Raw genomic sequence first — 20,295 nt, forward strand, 5'->3', positions numbered from 1 at the left:
ATATTTTGTTTTCAAAATTTTTTCTTCTTTCTCATTTCACAAATTCATTCTTTCTCAAAGTTAAATTTTGTTTTTATATTAACGGCAACAAATAAAGTGAAAAAAAATACATAGAAAGCATTCATTGAAAAGGGGTGATAACTCTTCATTTTGTACAAAATTTTGTTGCATTGTTAGTGAAATTTAAAATCATTTTCTGAGCCACCCACTGTTGATTAAAAAAATATCTTTGACATATATATCCTTTGTAAGATATAAACAATGCATTGGAACCAAAATTCAGTGGGAAAAAAATTATGTTGTGCCACCCATATCATAGGATTTGCCTGATATTTTCTTGGACAGCCTCTTGACTATATCTTAAATACCAGAACAACGTAATCAAAGTTGTCTTCAGGATACATATTTAAAATCGACATGTTTTAGCAAATACGTCTTTTTAGCTTTAGAACATACACTAAGGAAAAATTGTTGGAATCGTTAAAGTGATCGTTCTACATGTAAGCGTACTACAACAACACGAGAGTTTTTTAAACATGAAAGTATAATGTGTCATTGTGTTTATTATATTTAATAGGAAAAATGAATGATAAATTAAACTCTAAAAGACAAAATATACCAATGCATCATCAATTAAGAATTGAAATTGAGAGACCGAAAAGTGCACTCAGAAATCACGAACAAATACCATTGAACATAAGAAGTAACTACATTACTCATCGTAACCAAATAGTTAATGATTCAGTTCCTGTGCCACATAAATCATGAATAACCTTACATTGTTTCAACTCCCTCAGGCAAAGTTGACCTTTGCTGACGTTTGGCTATTTGTTTTAGGTATTTTTGTCATGTAGCGCTTCAACTGTTTTGGTACTTATGCATTCCTCTGATTTCAAATGTTTAACTGTTAGTGTTCCTGATGAAGGTAAATCTAGTAAAGCGCACTCATATGTCTAGTGTTTTTTCACAAGAGGGGAAAATAAAGAACAGAAATGGGGAATATATCAAACTATGTAATAAAAAAAAACCAACAACCCCAAACAATGAAGGTGCTTAATTGTCATTTCTTGCAGACATGACCATTCCTGACACCTCTAGTGTAAAATGAACTACTGCCCGATAATGTAGACAATTGTACTTAGATAAAATCTTATGTTTTTAAACCATATTCATTTATATCAAATTATTACAAGAGATGTGACTCGACGGGTACCAAATGTGGAGAACAATGTGTTTTCCCTTCAGGAGAATTTGAGATAACCCCCTAGTTTCGTCTAGGGTTCATGTTTCATGGTTTTTATGCTTTTAGGCTTTTCTGTTGGGTGTTTTTACTGTTGTTGGTCGTGTTGCTTGACATGCCATCGATTTTTAAGTTTAAATGTCTCTTTAGTATCTTTTGCATCTATTATATGTATACATATTGATTCAAATGTAATTATTGTGCAACATTTTTTTTCTTTGCCTAAAAGTTACCGTCAAATCCATAGTTGACCAGGTGTAACTAAGGAGGGACCCACCATTTTTAATTGATTAGAATAACAAATATTCGTTTACTCTAATACTATTGAAAATAATACTACACCTACCTGAAATTTGTCTTTTTAATGCGATGTTATTCGAATTTGAATCGGAGAGGTAACGTAATAACCTCCAGGTTGTAAATTTGTATTTTGATGACGTCATGTCTAAGTACGACGTCCTTACACCAAAATCATTCATAAAGAGTTGCGGAATTTGTATGTCAAATTTAACATTCAAGTTTTAACATATTATTTTGTTTTGTAATGCATTATAATCGGAATAACAGTACTGTAATTTAAGAGTTTCCATCGTCAATTTTGATTTGATGGTCGCAAATGTCAGTTTTATTGTCTCCGCTACGCGTCACCAGTGAAAATGTTTTTGCGACCATCAAATCGACAATTGAATTTGGCAACTATTCAACTACAGTACTGTTATTCCTTTTTTCTACCACTGCAACGACTGTAATACTATATTTATCCACTCGATACAGTTAAATTTTCAAATTTGAAACGCAAAAATCGCCGAGCATTTTAAATATTTATAATTGAACTGCCGAGACTGAATAAATATCGTATTACACGAGATTTAGTTGTGGAAAATGTTTCTATTGTGATTTTTAAACAATATTTATTCACTCGAGACAGTAAAATTTTCAAATTTGAAACGCAAAAAGCGCCGAGCATTTTAAATATTTATAATTGAACTGCCGAGACTGAATAAATATCGTATTACACGATATGTAGATGTGGAAAATGTTTCTATTATGATTTTTAATCAATATGCGGGCAAACGTATTTCTCCTATTGAAATGGATGCAGAAATATGTGTTCTTTCTATGTGAAGCCATCAGGCATGGTCACCTTTTTTAATGCCTATACCAAAGGAAATTCAGAAGAACACTAGAAAGTCATAACCGATTTTTGACGAATAAAGAACTGAGATTACACAAATCACAGGTTGATAACATACAAACAATCAACAGGTCGAGATAAGAATTAGAGAAATGTATATTTACTGTTTTACCCCGTTCTGAATCACACTATAATAAACTTGTCAGGAATAGTAAAATAAAAGAATGATTATCTAAAAATATGCATTATTTGATAAACCGTAACACTTTGATATATTTTGTTATGACTTCCTGGAAATTGTTACCATTGTACTGGTCGCTTGCCTCATACATTTGCAGTTTGTCACATTGGAGCAGGATTTGCTTCCCCTTCCAGAATACCTGATATGACCCGTAGTTTTGTGTGGGGTTTTGTGTTGCTCAGTCATTACTTTTCCATGTTATTTTTGTCAACTTCTGTTTGTCCATAGGTCTTTTCTTTGTTAACCATGGTGTCGTTGTTTATTTTCGACATTTGAGTGTGATTGTCTGACTTGTATCTTTCACCTGTGTTTTATCACTTATGTATTTTTTATTAAACACGTTCAATGTTAGATTAATTAAGTGAATTGAACTGTCTATACAAAAACATTAATTAACGCTGACCAATAACAAACTGATTTTAGTGGAGTCGCCCAAAAAGAAAACCGAGTTACAAGTTAAACACTTGATGTGAGACAAAAATGTATGACGCAACTGCTGCAATAAATGAAAGTGAGAGATAACTCGTTCAAAATATCACAAAATAGGTTCAGATTAGCTTTTATATAGTTGCCATTGATTAAAAGTGTTATCAATTGCTACTACATACATGTATCAAAAATATAAGACGAGTTATTAACAACTGATGTATTTAAGATCAGCAAATATATTATCTATAAAAACCTTTAATTGAAAGTATGAATATCAAGAAGGAAAAAAATGGATGACATTAGTAGAGCTGATAAAAAATCATTGATTTCAATTTTACCATGTTTACCACATGTTTAATGCATAAAGTTATTATAATAATGTCCAAGTGCTGAAAGTTCTGAAGTATTTTCCTTAATCAGAGTTGCTGATATATCTACCCAAGCGCCATCACTTGCATGTTTTAACCATCTACTAGCAAACCATGCGTAACGAAAAACATACGGCGCAGACTCCAAAAGTGGCAGAATCTCTCTCATCATTCGAAGCTGATCATTTTCTGATGTAGTATGTGGGCAGGAAAATTCGGTCAGCCATATTGGTTTATGGAATCTATCCCATGCTTGCTTAAGAAATGCCATTATTTGGTGGGCATCACATCTATAAATATGTACTGCCACGTGGTCAACTCTGCAATTATGGCAATTTTGTAAAAATTGCTGTAACCAGTTTAGATCGGTAACGGCAGGACTTACCAAAATTTTTCCTGCGGAATGCTTTTCCAATTCTTTCCACATGACGGTAGCTTGTGCTATTGTTAGATTTGACTGCTCATGATGATCAGGCTCATTAAACCCAAGAAGATAATGTGAATCGTTAGAAACATGTATTCCTCTTTCGAAGTTTTTGCCGTTTACCATCGGTACATACCCGGATCTAACATTTAACGGACAGTGGTGGCGAAGATGCATACGATCAGGTGATTGTTGCCAGTCGTACCTAAAAATAGATAAAGAAACCAAAAAATAACTAAGGAACTTAAAAATAGATATAAGAAACCCAAATAGTGATCTAGAATACACGTTTGCGGGAGTATCTCGCTACCTTGGAGACACATTGGTGGCCTTCAACAGCTGTTGTATCAAATATCTATAATACCAGCACACAACAGACCTGATAGAAAAAATGGTCATCAATTGCACTGTATCAGGAAATGTTCTTCATGCTTTGCTTTCCATTTAGTCAAATTTTGTATATTTTAATATGAGTGATAATCTGCATGCTTTATCCCCAATGCTCTTCAACTTTGTACTTGTTTGGCTTTATAAATGTTTCGATATGAGCGTCACGTCACTGATGAGTATTATGTAGACGAAACACGCGTCTGGCGTACTAAATTATAATCCTGGTACCTGTGATAACTATTTGTGATGGTACAATGGTTTCAAACAATACCTGTATTTTATGTTGTTTTATCACGCAATAACTTCTACCTGTATGTATATACAACATAACTACCTACCATAACGTGCGATATGATGTGATCTAGGTTTGTGTTTATAGCAGAATTTTGTCTTATGGTTCGGTTGACCATTCAGTACAGCGGATTTTACAATGTTGATCATCAGATTTTGATCTGTGTTACCTGTATTATCAAAGTATCGATTGCCGGTACTTGAGTTTGAACAAAATAAAAAAATGTGATGGTTCTTTGTCACAATACAGATGAGATCAAATATGTGACCACATAATACTATACAGTTGTCAGTAAACTTACCACCAATGAACATTATTAAAGGTGGATTCATCTGAACACCGGTAATTTTTACTTCTCACTATTCCCACACCTTTTTTGTTAGATGCATCAGTTAGATCGATGATATTTAGTACAATCAAGCATATAGCACTAGATACCACCAACACTGAAATATTAGGAACACATTGTTTAAAGCGATCTGAATTAAACTTTATTTGACGGCAATCTGTCCAAGGTTATGGTTGTTCCTCTGTTATTGTGTAACCTCATATTTTATTAATTTTTTGTTTACATTGAGTCATAGATCATAGTTATTCTTTCATTTTTCTTTTAATTTGTCTTTTGATTAAGTTAAACCATTTCAATTGATATTTTATAGTGTGTTTTTTTCCATGTTGTGATGTTACACTGATATTTTATGTAAGGGTTAAGATTAGGACCTATTAAAACCTTTGGCCTGTTTCATTTGTTTGCACCTGAACATCTGTACATCTGTATATCTTTTTATATATAATTGTATTAATTGCATTGAGTGCTCGTTGGAACAATTTCATGAAGATTAAGACATGGTTTTAACAGTTTGACGAAAATAAATAAAATAACCTCCTTATTAATTGAAGATTAATTGTCATGTTAGTGTGTTTCATGCTTCGTGCAGCACTCTTCATTATATATCAATCGTCGGCTACCAGTATTCGTGGAATATTTGTTTCGTGTCAACAATTGTTCAACGAATCTTATTTTTGCTTTTGGCCTACATTAAACTATGGCAAAATAATGAAATCAAATATCACCGAAAAAATAATACTCCTTTTTCTTTAAATAGTATCATTTAACTTTGCATTTCATTGGCAATTTCATTTCATCAATTTAAATTATTTGTACATACCCATAATGGAAACACAAACACAAAATCAAAATATCAGTAAAGTAATATAACAAGCTAATATCAATACACTAGAATGTACTGATTAGACCGTGGTTTAGACTATTATATTATGTATGTTAGATATTTTATTTGTGATTGGCTGAAAAGTATTACCTTGACACTACACCATTACAGCACGATGTCAAGTTAAAATTCTTATCAAAATAAGAATTATAGCTTGCCATTAACTACTGTGCTACCTTTCGCTGTATGTTTGTACCGTAAAGTACACAACTATATACGACTTTTTGTCAAGCAGACGGAAATTTGTTTAAAAAAACTACGACGAAACAAAATGAAAATAAAAGTTGCATAAAGAAAAAACCCATCATAGATAGTTATCAAAGGTACCAGGATTATAAGATACCAGGATTAAGTGCATGTTTTGTTAATAAAAGACTCTTCAGTGACGCGCGAATCCAAAATAGTTAAAAAGAAAACATGGTTAAAACTTTTACACAAAAACAAAAACAGAAATCTTTTTTTAATTAAAACAAGTTTCCTGTACAACATCTACATTTACTTACCATATATTGACTTACACTATTAAATTTATTTATGACTTAGAAACAAATACAAAACGAGACAGTCATACAGTTATCTTTTATTCCATATTATTAAGAGTGCATTTCATATAGGGAACAAACATGATAATAATCTTCATGTTCCTCATGCATCAAATACATGCTTATTATAATCATATATTACATAAGTGACAGGTATCATTTATAATTATTTGAATAATAATAAGTCAGAAATTGAAAATCAAAATATAATGTGGCATTCATTCAACATCCTGGCGTACCGAGCCGTTACGAGAATTAAGGGATACCTCATTTATTTTATATTCGAACCTCGGCTGAGCATTTCCCTCAGAAATGTCTTTTACATAAGAATATACATGCACATTTTTTTTTGTTAGCCTGAGACGTATTACATTGACTTGATATATAATATGATTCAATCAACACAGTATTATTGAAACATTTAGAGTGGTTGGTTTATTTTATTGTCATGGTGAACTTGCACTAAGCCTTGAACATTCAACGATCAATAAATTAAGATGCAGGGATAATTTTCTTTATAACGACATTACGAAAACAATGTTAATCTTCTATGAATAGTTTGTGTTTGTTTTCTGGATTATAGACAAAAGTCATACACTTGTCGAAGTTCAATTAAGCGAAAACAAAATGTGGGTACATGTAACAAACTAATACCGACTAAAAAAATCAACAATAAGAGGATATATTTTGTTGTTAAATGCATACATGCATATACATACATGTTTGTGCATTGATTTTGTGTTGTGCTATATGTTTTAAATAACTAGGTGCCTTTATCTTTATTGCATCGACATAGGTAATTTTCTAACTGGGGTAGACTGACCGTAGTGTTCATAGACCAAAAGGTTGTTAAATATGGTGTTGTTCCTCAGAACAAAACACTCAACACTGTTTCTTAAGTAAACCCTATTACTACGAGCGTCTTATCAAAGAACTATAATTAATAAGTACTCGGGGAATCACACGTACAAACAAGTAGCATTTGATAAAGATATGATTTTGACAATTCAAAAGTCCTTCATGTCCTCAATAAACAATAGATTTCAATATTGAAACTATAAACTTTCCTGAACTTGGAAGCAGTATCCCGAATTCAACCGCGTATGGAGTTCATATTCACAAATATAAATCAATTGCTTTAAAAAAGCAATTGTAGGGGGTCTTTCCCCCTTTAAAATTAATTGAATTGCGGGGGGGGGGGGGGGGGGGGTTGTTTGTTTGTTTGTTTGTTTGTTTCTGTATGGGGTCTATATTATTGTTACCGGAGAAGTTTCATGTTTAGTTTGGAAAGTTTTTCTTTTATTTTAGGTACAGCGCGCGCGCCACATCACGTGACACGGGTTTATAATAACGAAAAGATAGTCTTTTTTATTTCTTTTTAGGTGGGGACGTTAAACAGACAACATCTATAGAGATGGAATGTACACAATGTAATTTCTTTTGTCATTGTAGGAAATTGACATTTTGATGACAGTTCACAAGCAGTGCATGTTTTGGATTTAATTGATCCGGTGTAACTTTAAAACACATTTATTGATCATTTTCTGATATTGTACATTTTTCAGCACCTGTTTGTAACACAGATTAGTATTTCAATCTCGGAGCGGACATTTTATTGTAGGTTTTTACTGAGATTTACAGACCTAGCAAGCGATTTTTACGGCATTGCCATTTCTTTTCTCTAGGAAAAGCTTTGAAAGATATCTGCACCAAGTTTTTTTATAAACTTTCAGTACATGTATGCCCTGCTGACTGCAAATTTTGAGGTCGATTGTACTTGTAGTTTCAGAGAACCTGTGGATTTTTTTTCAGAAGTGACGCAAGAACAATATTGAATTTCGATTTTTCATGAAACATGATTTATTGATCATGATCATGATTGATTGATTGATTGATTGATTGATTGATTGATTGGTTGATTAGTTGGTTGGTTGGTTGGTTGGTTGGTTGGTTAAACACGTTGCTTAAACATGTTGCTTAAACACGTTGGATAGGCTCAAAATTGGATCCCGTATTTAACGCATGAAACGGAAACATGCATTGATTGATTGATTGGTTGGTTGGTTGGTTAAACACGTTGGTTAAACATGTTGGTTAAACACATTGGTTAAACATATTGGTTAAACACGTTGGCTGGTTAAACACGTTGGATAGGCTCAATTTAAACAAGCGGGAAAAAAAAACATCTTGGATCCCGTATTTAACACATGAAACGGAAACATGCATTGATTGGTTGGTTGGTTAAACACGTTGGTTAAACATGTTGGTTAAACACGTTGGTTAAACATATTGGTGAAACACGTTGGCTGGTTAAACACGTTGGATAGGCTCAATTTAAACAAGCGAAAAAAAAACACATCTTGGATCCCGTATTTAACACATGAAACGGAAACATGCATGCATGCATTGATTGGTTGGTTGGTTGGTTGGTTAAACACGTTGGTTAAACATATTGGTGAAACACGTTGGCTGGTTAAACACGTTGGATAGGCTCAATTTAAACAAGCGAAAAAAAAAACATCTTGGATCCCGTATTTCACACATGAAACGGAAACATTAATTGATTGATTGATTGGTTGGTTGGTTGGTTGGTTGGTTGGTTGGTTGGTTAAACACGTTGGTTAAACATGTTGGTTAAACACGTTGGTTAAACATCTTGGTTAAACACGTTTGATAGGCTCAATTAAAACAGGCGAAAAAAAAGAGACCTTGAATCCCGTATCAAACACATGAAACGGAAACATTGATTGATTGATTGATTGATTGATTGATTGATTGATTGATTGGTTGGTTGGTTGGTTGGTTGGTTGAAATTCAAACACACATAAAACTGTTTAAATAGTGCCAAAACCACATAATTTGATGACCTTGACCTTTGACCTTGTAACCTTCGTCAAGGTCATTGCTCCACAAGGTCATTGCAAAAGACCCTATGGGTCAAGGACCTTTTGTTTAAGAGTTTTGCTTAAAAATGGCTTTTTAAAAACCATCGATGGGAGTTATGTCCCTTACATGATGGTAAAATAAATATAGTCATATGTAAAAAAGTTGCCCCTTAAAGTACCAAGCATTTTTCACTGCTTAATTTTTTTGTATCTATAACCGTTCGAGAGTTATAGGGAAATCAAAGACATGTGAAAATCTAAAATATGACCTTGACCTTTGACCTTGACCTAATTTTCTAAGTTAGGAATCAGGGGACTCAAATAAAAACATTCCAGGGTTATACGGTTAAAGGTTTATGAGTTAAAAAAACATACCGACAAATTTATTCCGTAAAGGTACATAACTCATATAAAATTTCATCGAATCGCTTCGATCCAAATTAGCCAAAAATTCCGGAGGATTTAACGAACAATTTGTAAAAAGAATTTTGTCGCTTTCTTATTTCGTTACGAAGGAGATACACACACATGACAAACAGTGAATAGGGAGATAACTCTTACAAAGAAAATGGTTCGGCTTAGCAGGGTGAAATTTAAAAGCGCATAACCTATACGATACAATATGAAAAAAATCTAAGCGACATATTGCGAAACAAACATTTATCACAAGAACAAAATTTGGCGGAAGAAAAAAAAAAAAAAAATAATAATAATTAAAAACCAATTGTTCAGAGAACAATTGAAAGTCTTTCCACAACAAAGAAATTTGGATAAGAAGATAGTTTCTTTATACTGATGAGATAAATAATGGTTAGATAATATGCTACTTCCGGTCTCATATGATAGCTTCTTTCACACTGATTCCAAATATATATATAGTTTCTATATACTTTTGCATGTAAAATAGTAGATAATTGGGCACTTCCGGTTTGTTGGAAGTCATTTTTAGTCTTCAGTAATCAGTTTATGTATCTATATGTTAAAATATATGGATTCTGAGTACTTTTTTGTGAAAAAAATTGCAAAAAAAGCTACTTCCGGTTTTCTCAAGGTCACTTCCGGTAGCCATTTTTCAAGGTCATTTGTCACTTAACCTTTTGTTTAAGGTCAAATGTCTTTATAATGAACTTACTGGAAGTTATAATCAAATAACCTCATATCAAGACATTTCAGGGGCAACAACTCCTATAAGATACCATTTAATTGTATAAGACTAAATTTAGCATATCTTCATTACAATAAAGCAGACATTTTGCACTTGTTCTTTTGTATGTATCTCTCACAGTGTCAGAGAAAATGCAAAAACAAGCAAAAGCCACAATTGAGAACTTGACCTTGACCTTTGACCTTGACCTAATTTTCTAAGTGAGGACCCAGGGGACTCAAATAAAAACATTCCAGGGTTATACGGTTAATGGTTTATGAGTTGAAAAAACATACGAACAAATTTATTCCGTAAAGGTAGAGAACTCCTATAAAATTTCATCGAATCGCTTCGATACAAATACGCCAAAAATTACTGAGGATGTAACGAACAATTTGTAAAAAGAATTTTGTCGCTATCTTGTTTTGTTACGAAGGAGATGCACACAGAGGATAAACAGTGAAAAGGGAGATAACTCTTACATAGAAAATGGTTCGCCTTAGCAGGGTGAAATTTAAAAGCGCATAAACTATACGATACCATATGAGAAATATCTAAGCGACATATTGCGAAACAAACATTTTGCGCAAGAACAAAATTTGGCGGAAGAAAAAAAAAAAAAAAATAATAATAATAATCAGAAGAAAAACAATAAGTCTTTCCACAGAAAAGTGGAAAGACTTAATAATAATCAGAACAAATACAATAGGACTTTCCACAGAAAAGTGGAAAGACCTAATAATATGGAAAAAACTGGAGTTGTCGTTCGTTTTACGTTGAAAGGATCGATAGCACACAACCTACATTCAGTTGTAAGTGAAGGGTTAAAAAAAAAGGGGGGGGGGGCAAAACGGGGTCTCGGGATTTTTTTTTTTTTTTTTTTTTATTAACGGAACAGAATGGTTAAAAAGGTTCTTTATAATATAAATCAATTGCTTTAAAAAAGCAATTGTAGGGGGTCTTTCCCCCTTTAAAATTAATTGAATTGGGGGGGGGGGGGGGGGGTGTTTGTTTGTTTGTTTGTTTGTTTCTGTATGGGGTTTATATTATTGTTACCGGAAAAGGTTCATGTTTAGTTTGGAAAGTTTTTCTTTTATTTTAGGTACAGCGCGCGCGCCACATCACGTGACACGGGTTTATAATAACGAAAAGATAGTCTTTTTATTTCTCTTTAGGTCGGGACGTTGGACAGACAACATCTATAGAGATGGAATGTACACAATGTTATTTCTTTTGTCATTGTAGGAAATTGACATCTTGTTGACAGTTCACGGGCAGTGCATGTTTTGGATTTAATTGATCCGGTGTAACTTTAAAACACATTTATTGATTATTTTCTGATAATGTACATTTTTCAGCACTTGTTTGTAACACAGATTAGTATTTCAATCTCGGAGCGGACATTTTATTGTAGGTTTTTACTGAGATTTACGGACCTAGCCAGCGATTTTTACGGCATTGCCATTTATTTTCTCTAGGAAAATTCTTGAGAGGTAGCTGCACCAAGTTTTTTTATAAACTTTTAGTACATGTATGCACTGCTGACTGCAAATTTTGAGGTCGATTGTACTTGTAGTTTCAGAGTACATGTGGATTTTTTTTTCAGAAGTGACGCAAGAACAATATTAAATTTCAATTTTTCATGAAACATGATTGATTGATCATCATCATGATTGATTGATTACTTGACTGATTGATTGATTGATCATGATTATGATTGATTGATTACTTGATTGATTGATTGATTGATTGATTAGTTGGTTGGTTGGTTGGTTGGTTGGTTGGTTGGTTGGTTAAACACGTTGGATAGGGTCAATTGAAACAGCGAAAAAGAAACAAAGAAGATCTTGGACCGTATATTAAACACATGAGACGGATACATGATTGATTGATCATGATCATGATTGATTGATTGATTGATTGATTGATTACTTGATTAGCTGGTTGGTTGGTTGGTTGGTTAAACACGTTGGATAGGGTCAATTGAAACAGCGAAAAAGAAACAAAGATCTTGGACCCTATATTAAACACATGAGACAGAAACATGATTGATTGATCATGATCATGATTGATTGATTGATTGATTGATTGATTGATTGATTGATTGATTAGTTGGTTGGTTGGTTGGTTGGTTGGTTGGTTGGTTGGTTGGTTGGTTAAACACGTTGGATAGGGTCAGTTGAAACAGCGTAAAAGAAACAAAGAAGATCTTGAATCCTCTGATTGATTGATTGATCATGATCATTATTGGTTGATTGATCATGATTGATTGATTGATTGATTGATTGATTGATTGATTGATTGATTGATTGATTGATTGATTGATTGATTGATTGATTGATTGATTGATTGATTGATTGGTTGGTTGGTTGGCAGGCAAACACACATAAAACTCTTCAAGTAGTGCCCCAAATCACATATGGACATGACCTTGACCTTTGACCTTGTGACCTTTGTCAAGGTCATTGCTTCACAATGTCATTGCAAAAGACCCTATGGGTCAAGGACCTTTTGTTTAAGAGTTTTGCCCAATAATGGCTTTTTATAAACCATCAATGGGGGTTATGTCCCTTACAAAATGGTAAAACCAATACAATCATAAAGTAACAAAGTTGCCCCTTGAAGTACTCAACATTTTTCACTGCTTAAATTTTCTGTATCTATAACCATTCAAGAATTATAGGGAAATCAAAGACATATGAAAATCTTAAATATGACCTTGACCTTTGACCTTGACCTAATTTTCTTAGTTAGGAATCAGGGGACTCAAATAAAAACATTCCAGGGTTATACGGTTAACGGTTTATGAGTTAAAAAAATATAGCGACAAATTTATTCCGTAAAGGTAGATAACTCCTATAAAATTTCATCGAATCGCTTCGATCCAAATACGCCAAAAATTACTGAGGATGTAACGAACAATTTGTGAAAAGAATTTTGTCGCTATCTTTTTTTGTTATGAAGGAGATGCACACACATGATAAACAGTGAATAGGGAGATAACTCTCACAAAGAAAATGGTTCGGCTTAGCAGGGTGAAATTTAAAAGCGCATAAACTATACGATACCATATGAGAAATATCTAAGCGACATATTGCGAAACAAACATTTATCGCAAGAAAAAAATTTGGCGGAAGAAAAAAAAAAATAAATATAAATCAATTGCTTTAAAAAAGCAATTGTAGGGGGTCTTTCCCCCGTTAAAATTAATTGAATTGGGGGGGGGGGGGGGGGGGGGTGTTTGTTTGTTTGTTTGTTTGTTTGTTTGTTTGTTTCTGTATGGGGTCTATATTATTGTTACCGGAGAAGTTTCGTGTTTAGTTTGGAAAGTTTTTCTTTTATTTTAGGTACAGCGCGCGCGCCACATCACGTGACACGGGTTTATAATAACGAAAAGATAGTCTTTTTATTCCTTTTTAGGTGGGGACGTTAAACAGACAACATCTATAGAGATGGAATGTACACAATGTAATTTCTTTTGTCATTGTAGGAAATTGACATTTTCATCACAGTTCACAAGTAGTGCATGTTTTGGATTTAATTGATCCGGTGTAACTTTAAAACACATTTATTGATTATTTTCTGGTAATGTACATTTTTCAGCACCTGTTTGTAACACAGATTAGTATTTCAAACTCGGAGCGGACATTTTATTGTAGGTTTTTACTGAGATTAACGGACCTAGCAAGCGATTTTTACGGCATTGCCATTTCTTTTCTCTAGGAAAAGCTTTGAGAGATATCTGCACCAAGTTTTTTTATAAACGTTTAGTACATGTATGCCCTGCTGACTGCAAATTTTGAGGTCGATTGTACTTGTAGTTTCAGAGAACATGTGGATTTTTTTTTTCAGAAGTGACGTAAGAACAATATTAAATTTAAATTTTTCTTGAATAATTGAGAGTTTGTTCCTTCAATAAACTGTCATGATTAAACAGTCATACAGATTGATTGATTGATTGATTGATTGATTAGTTGGTTAGTTGGTTGTTTGGTTGGTTGGTTGGTTAAACACGTTGGATAGGGTCAATTGAAACACGGAAAAAGAAACAAAGAAGATCTTGGACCCTATATTAAACACATGAGACGGAAACATGATTGATTGATCATGATCATGATTGATTGATTGATTGATTGATTAGTTGGTTGGTTGGTTAAACACGTTGGATAGGGTCAATTGAAACAGCGAAAAAGAAACGTAGAAGATCTTGAACCCTATAATTAACACATGAGACGGAAACATGATTGATTGATTGATCATGATCATGATCATGATTGATTGATTGATTGATTGATTGATTGATTGGTTGGTTGGTTGGTTGGCAAACACACATAAAATTTTTCAAGTAGTGCCCCTAATCACATATGTACATGACCTTGACCTTTGACCTTGTGACCTTTGTCAAGGTCATTGCTTCACAATGTCATTGCAAAAGACCCTATGGGTCAAGGACCTTTTGTTTAAGAGTTTTGCCTAATAATGGCTTTTTATAAACCATCAATGGGGGTTATGTCCCTTACATAATGGTAAAACCAATACAGTCATAATGTAACAAAGTTGCCCCTTGAAGTACTCAACATTTTTCACTGCTTAAATTTTCTGTATCTATAACCATTCAAGAATTATAGGGAAATCGAAGACATATGAAAATCTAAAATATGACCTTGACCTTTGACCTTGACCTAATTTTCTAAGTTAGGAATCAGGGGACTCAAATAAAAACATTCCAGGGTTATACGGTTAACGGTTTATGAGTTAAAAAAACATACCGACAAATTTATTCCGTAAAGGTAGATAACTTCTTTAAAATTTCATCGAATCGCTTCGATCCAAATTAGCCAAAAATTCCTGAGGATGTAACGAACAATTTGTAAAAAGAATTTTGTCGCTTTCTAATTTTGTTACGAAGGAGATGCACACACATGACAAACAGTGAATAGGGAGATAACTCTTACAAAGAAAATGGTTCGGCTTAGCAGGGTGAAATTTAAAAGCGCATAAACTATACGATACAATATGAAAAAAATCTAAGCGACATATTGTGAAACAAACATTTATCGCAAGAACAAAATTTGGCGGAAGAAAAAAAAAAAAAAAATAATAATAATAATCAGAACAAATACAATAGGCTTTCCACAGAAAAGTGGAAAGACCTAATAATAATAATAATAATAATAATAATTATAATAATCAGAACAAATACAATAGGACTTTCCACAGAAAAGTGGAAAGACCTAATAAATATAAATCAATTGCTTTAAAAAAGCAATTGTAGGTGGTCTTTCCCCCTTTAGAATTAATTGAATGGGGGGAGGGGGTGTTTGTTTGTTTGTTTGATTGTTTGCTTGTTTGTTTGTTTCTGTATGGGGTCTATATTATTGTTACCGGAGAAGTTTCATGTTTAGTTTGGAAAGTTTTTATTTTATTTTAGGTACAGCGCGCGCGCCAGATTGACGAGACATCACGTGACACGGGTTTATAATAACGAAAACTTAGTCTTTTTATTCCTTTTTAGGTGGGGACGTTAAACAGACAACATCTATAGAGATGGAATGTACACAATGTAATTTCTTTTGTCATTGTAGGAAATTGACATTTTCATCACAGTTCACAAGTAGTGCATGTTTTGGATTTAATTGATCCGGTGTAACTTTAAAACACATTTATTGATTATTTTCTGGTAATGTACATTTTTCAGCACCTGTTTGTAACACAGATTAGTATTTCAAACTCGGAGCGGACATTTTATTGTAGGTTTTTACTGAGATTAACGGACCTAGCAAGCGATTTTTACGGCATTGCCATTTCTTTTCTCTAGGAAAAGCTTTGAGAGATATCTGCACCAAGTTTTTTTATAAACGTTTAGTACATGTATGCCCTGCTGACTGCAAATTTTGAGGTCGATTGTACTTGTAGTTTCAGAGAACATGTGGATTTTTTTTTTCAGAAGTGACGTAAGAACAATATTAAATTTAAATTTTTCTTGAATAATTGAGAGTTTGTTCCTTCAATAAACTGTCATGATTAAACAGTCATACAGATTGATTGATTGATTGATTGATTGATTAGTTGGTTAGTTGGTTGTTTGGTTGGTTGGTTGGTTAAACACGTTGGATAGGGTCAATTGAAACACGGAAAAAGAAACAAAGAAGATCTTGGACCCTATATTAAACACATGAGACGGAAACATGATTGATTGATCATGATCATGATTGATTGATTGATTGATTGATTAGTTGGTTGGTTGGTTAAACACGTTGGATAGGGTCAATTGAAACAGCGAAAAAGAAACGTAGAAGATCTTGAACCCTATAATTAACACATGAGACGGAAACATGATTGATTGATTGATCATGATCATGATCATGATTGATTGATTGATTGATTGATTGATTGATTGGTTGGTTGGTTGGTTGGCAAACACACATAAAATTTTTCAAGTAGTGCCCCTAATCACATATGTACATGACCTTGACCTTTGACCTTGTGACCTTTGTCAAGGTCATTGCTTCACAATGTCATTGCAAAAGACCCTATGGGTCAAGGACCTTTTGTTTAAGAGTTTTGCCTAATAATGGCTTTTTATAAACCATCAATGGGGGTTATGTCCCTTACATAATGGTAAAACCAATACAGTCATAATGTAACAAAGTTGCCCCTTGAAGTACTCAACATTTTTCACTGCTTAAATTTTCTGTATCTATAACCATTCAAGAATTATAGGGAAATCGAAGACATATGAAAATCTAAAATATGACCTTGACCTTTGACCTTGACCTAATTTTCTAAGTTAGGAATCAGGGGACTCAAATAAAAACATTCCAGGGTTATACGGTTAACGGTTTATGAGTTAAAAAAACATACCGACAAATTTATTCCGTAAAGGTAGATAACTTCTTTAAAATTTCATCGAATCGCTTCGATCCAAATTAGCCAAAAATTCCTGAGGATGTAACGAACAATTTGTAAAAAGAATTTTGTCGCTTTCTAATTTTGTTACGAAGGAGATGCACACACATGACAAACAGTGAATAGGGAGATAACTCTTACAAAGAAAATGGTTCGGCTTAGCAGGGTGAAATTTAAAAGCGCATAAACTATACGATACAATATGAAAAAAATCTAAGCGACATATTGTGAAACAAACATTTATCGCAAGAACAAAATTTGGCGGAAGAAAAAAAAAAAAAAAATAATAATAATAATCAGAACAAATACAATAGGCTTTCCACAGAAAAGTGGAAAGACCTAATAATAATAATAATAATAATAATAATTATAATAATCAGAACAAATACAATAGGACTTTCCACAGAAAAGTGGAAAGACCTAATAAATATAAATCAATTGCTTTAAAAAAGCAATTGTAGGTGGTCTTTCCCCCTTTAGAATTAATTGAATGGGGGGAGGGGGTGTTTGTTTGTTTGTTTGATTGTTTGCTTGTTTGTTTGTTTCTGTATGGGGTCTATATTATTGTTACCGGAGAAGTTTCATGTTTAGTTTGGAAAGTTTTTATTTTATTTTAGGTACAGCGCGCGCGCCAGATTGACGAGACATCACGTGACACGGGTTTATAATAACGAAAACTTAGTCTTTTTATTTCTCTTTAGGTCGGGACGTTGGACAGACAACATCTATAGAGATGGAATGTACACAATGTTATTTCTTTTGTCATTGTAGGAAATTGACATCTTGTTGACAGTTCACGGGCAGTGCATGTTTTGGATTTAATTGATCCGGTGTAACTTTAAAACACATTTATTGATTATTTTCTGATAATGTACATTTTTCAGCACTTGTTTGTAACACAGATTAGTATTTCAATCTCGGAGCGGACATTTTATTGTAGGTTTTTACTGAGATTTACGGACCTAGCCAGCGATTTTTACGGCATTGCCATTTATTTTCTCTAGGAAAATTCTTGAGAGGTAGCTGCACCAAGTTTTTTTATAAACTTTTAGTACATGTATGCACTGCTGACTGCAAATTTTGAGGTCGATTGTACTTGTAGTTTCAGAGTACATGTGGATTTTTTTTTCAGAAGTGACGCAAGAACAATATTAAATTTCAATTTTTCATGAAACATGATTGATTGATCATCATCATGATTGATTGATTACTTGACTGATTGATTGATTGATCATGATTATGATTGATTGATTACTTGATTGATTGATTGATTGATTGATTAGTTGGTTGGTTGGTTGGTTGGTTGGTTGGTTGGTTGGTTAAACACGTTGGATAGGGTCAATTGAAACAGCGAAAAAGAAACAAAGAAGATCTTGGACCGTATATTAAACACATGAGACGGATACATGATTGATTGATCATGATCATGATTGATTGATTGATTGATTGATTGATTACTTGATTAGCTGGTTGGTTGGTTGGTTGGTTAAACACGTTGGATAGGGTCAATTGAAACAGCGAAAAAGAAACAAAGATCTTGGACCCTATATTAAACACATGAGACAGAAACATGATTGATTGATCATGATCATGATTGATTGATTGATTGATTGATTGATTGATTGATTGATTGATTAGTTGGTTGGTTGGTTGGTTGGTTGGTTGGTTGGTTGGTTGGTTGGTTAAACACGTTGGATAGGGTCAGTTGAAACAGCGTAAAAGAAACAAAGAAGATCTTGAATCCTCTGATTGATTGATTGATCATGATCATTATTGGTTGATTGATCATGATTGATTGATTGATTGATTGATTGATTGATTGATTGATTGATTGATTGATTGATTGATTGATTGATTGATTGATTGATTGATTGATTGGTTGGTTGGTTGGCAGGCAAACACACATAAAACTCTTCAAGTAGTGCCCCAAATCACATATGGACATGACCTTGACCTTTGACCTTGTGACCTTTGTCAAGGTCATTGCTTCACAATGTCATTGCAAAAGACCCTATGGGTCAAGGACCTTTTGTTTAAGAGTTTTGCCCAATAATGGCTTTTTATAAACCATCAATGGGGGTTATGTCCCTTACAAAATGGTAAAACCAATACAATCATAAAGTAACAAAGTTGCCCCTTGAAGTACTCAACATTTTTCACTGCTTAAATTTTCTGTATCTATAACCATTCAAGAATTATAGGGAAATCAAAGACATATGAAAATCTTAAATATGACCTTGACCTTTGACCTTGACCTAATTTTCTTAGTTAGGAATCAGGGGACTCAAATAAAAACATTCCAGGGTTATACGGTTAACGGTTTATGAGTTAAAAAAATATAGCGACAAATTTATTCCGTAAAGGTAGATAACTCCTATAAAATTTCATCGAATCGCTTCGATCCAAATACGCCAAAAATTACTGAGGATGTAACGAACAATTTGTGAAAAGAATTTTGTCGCTATCTTTTTTTGTTATGAAGGAGATGCACACACATGATAAACAGTGAATAGGGAGATAACTCTCACAAAGAAAATGGTTCGGCTTAGCAGGGTGAAATTTAAAAGCGCATAAACTATACGATACCATATGAGAAATATCTAAGCGACATATTGCGAAACAAACATTTATCGCAAGAAAAAAATTTGGCGGAAGAAAAAAAAAAATAAATATAAATCAATTGCTTTAAAAAAGCAATTGTAGGGGGTCTTTCCCCCGTTAAAATTAATTGAATTGGGGGGGGGGGGGGGGGGGGTGTTTGTTTGTTTGTTTGTTTGTTTGTTTGTTTGTTTCTGTATGGGGTCTATATTATTGTTACCGGAGAAGTTTCGTGTTTAGTTTGGAAAGTTTTTCTTTTATTTTAGGTACAGCGCGCGCGCCACATCACGTGACACGGGTTTATAATAACGAAAAGATAGTCTTTTTATTCCTTTTTAGGTGGGGACGTTAAACAGACAACATCTATAGAGATGGAATGTACACAATGTAATTTCTTTTGTCATTGTAGGAAATTGACATTTTCATCACAGTTCACAAGTAGTGCATGTTTTGGATTTAATTGATC

General features: G+C 33.3%; 1 protein-coding gene across 1 annotated transcript; it reads right to left on the bottom strand.

Moving 5' to 3' along the window:
• Positions 1-3,399: 3,399 nt before the first annotated feature.
• Positions 3,400-5,692, bottom strand: LOC134694455 (uncharacterized). Its single transcript, XM_063555467.1, has 3 exons — positions 5,689-5,692; positions 4,821-4,965; positions 3,400-4,042 (listed from the first exon to the last, which is right to left on the bottom strand). Exons 1-3 carry the CDS (start codon positions 5,690-5,692, stop codon positions 3,400-3,402), a joined length of 792 nt encoding a protein of 263 aa, XP_063411537.1.
• Between the last annotated feature and the right edge of the window lie 14,603 nt (positions 5,693-20,295).

This window comes from Mytilus trossulus, chromosome 13 (genome assembly GCF_036588685.1).
Source record: "Mytilus trossulus isolate FHL-02 chromosome 13, PNRI_Mtr1.1.1.hap1, whole genome shotgun sequence".
NCBI lineage: Eukaryota > Metazoa > Mollusca > Bivalvia > Mytilida > Mytilidae > Mytilus > Mytilus trossulus.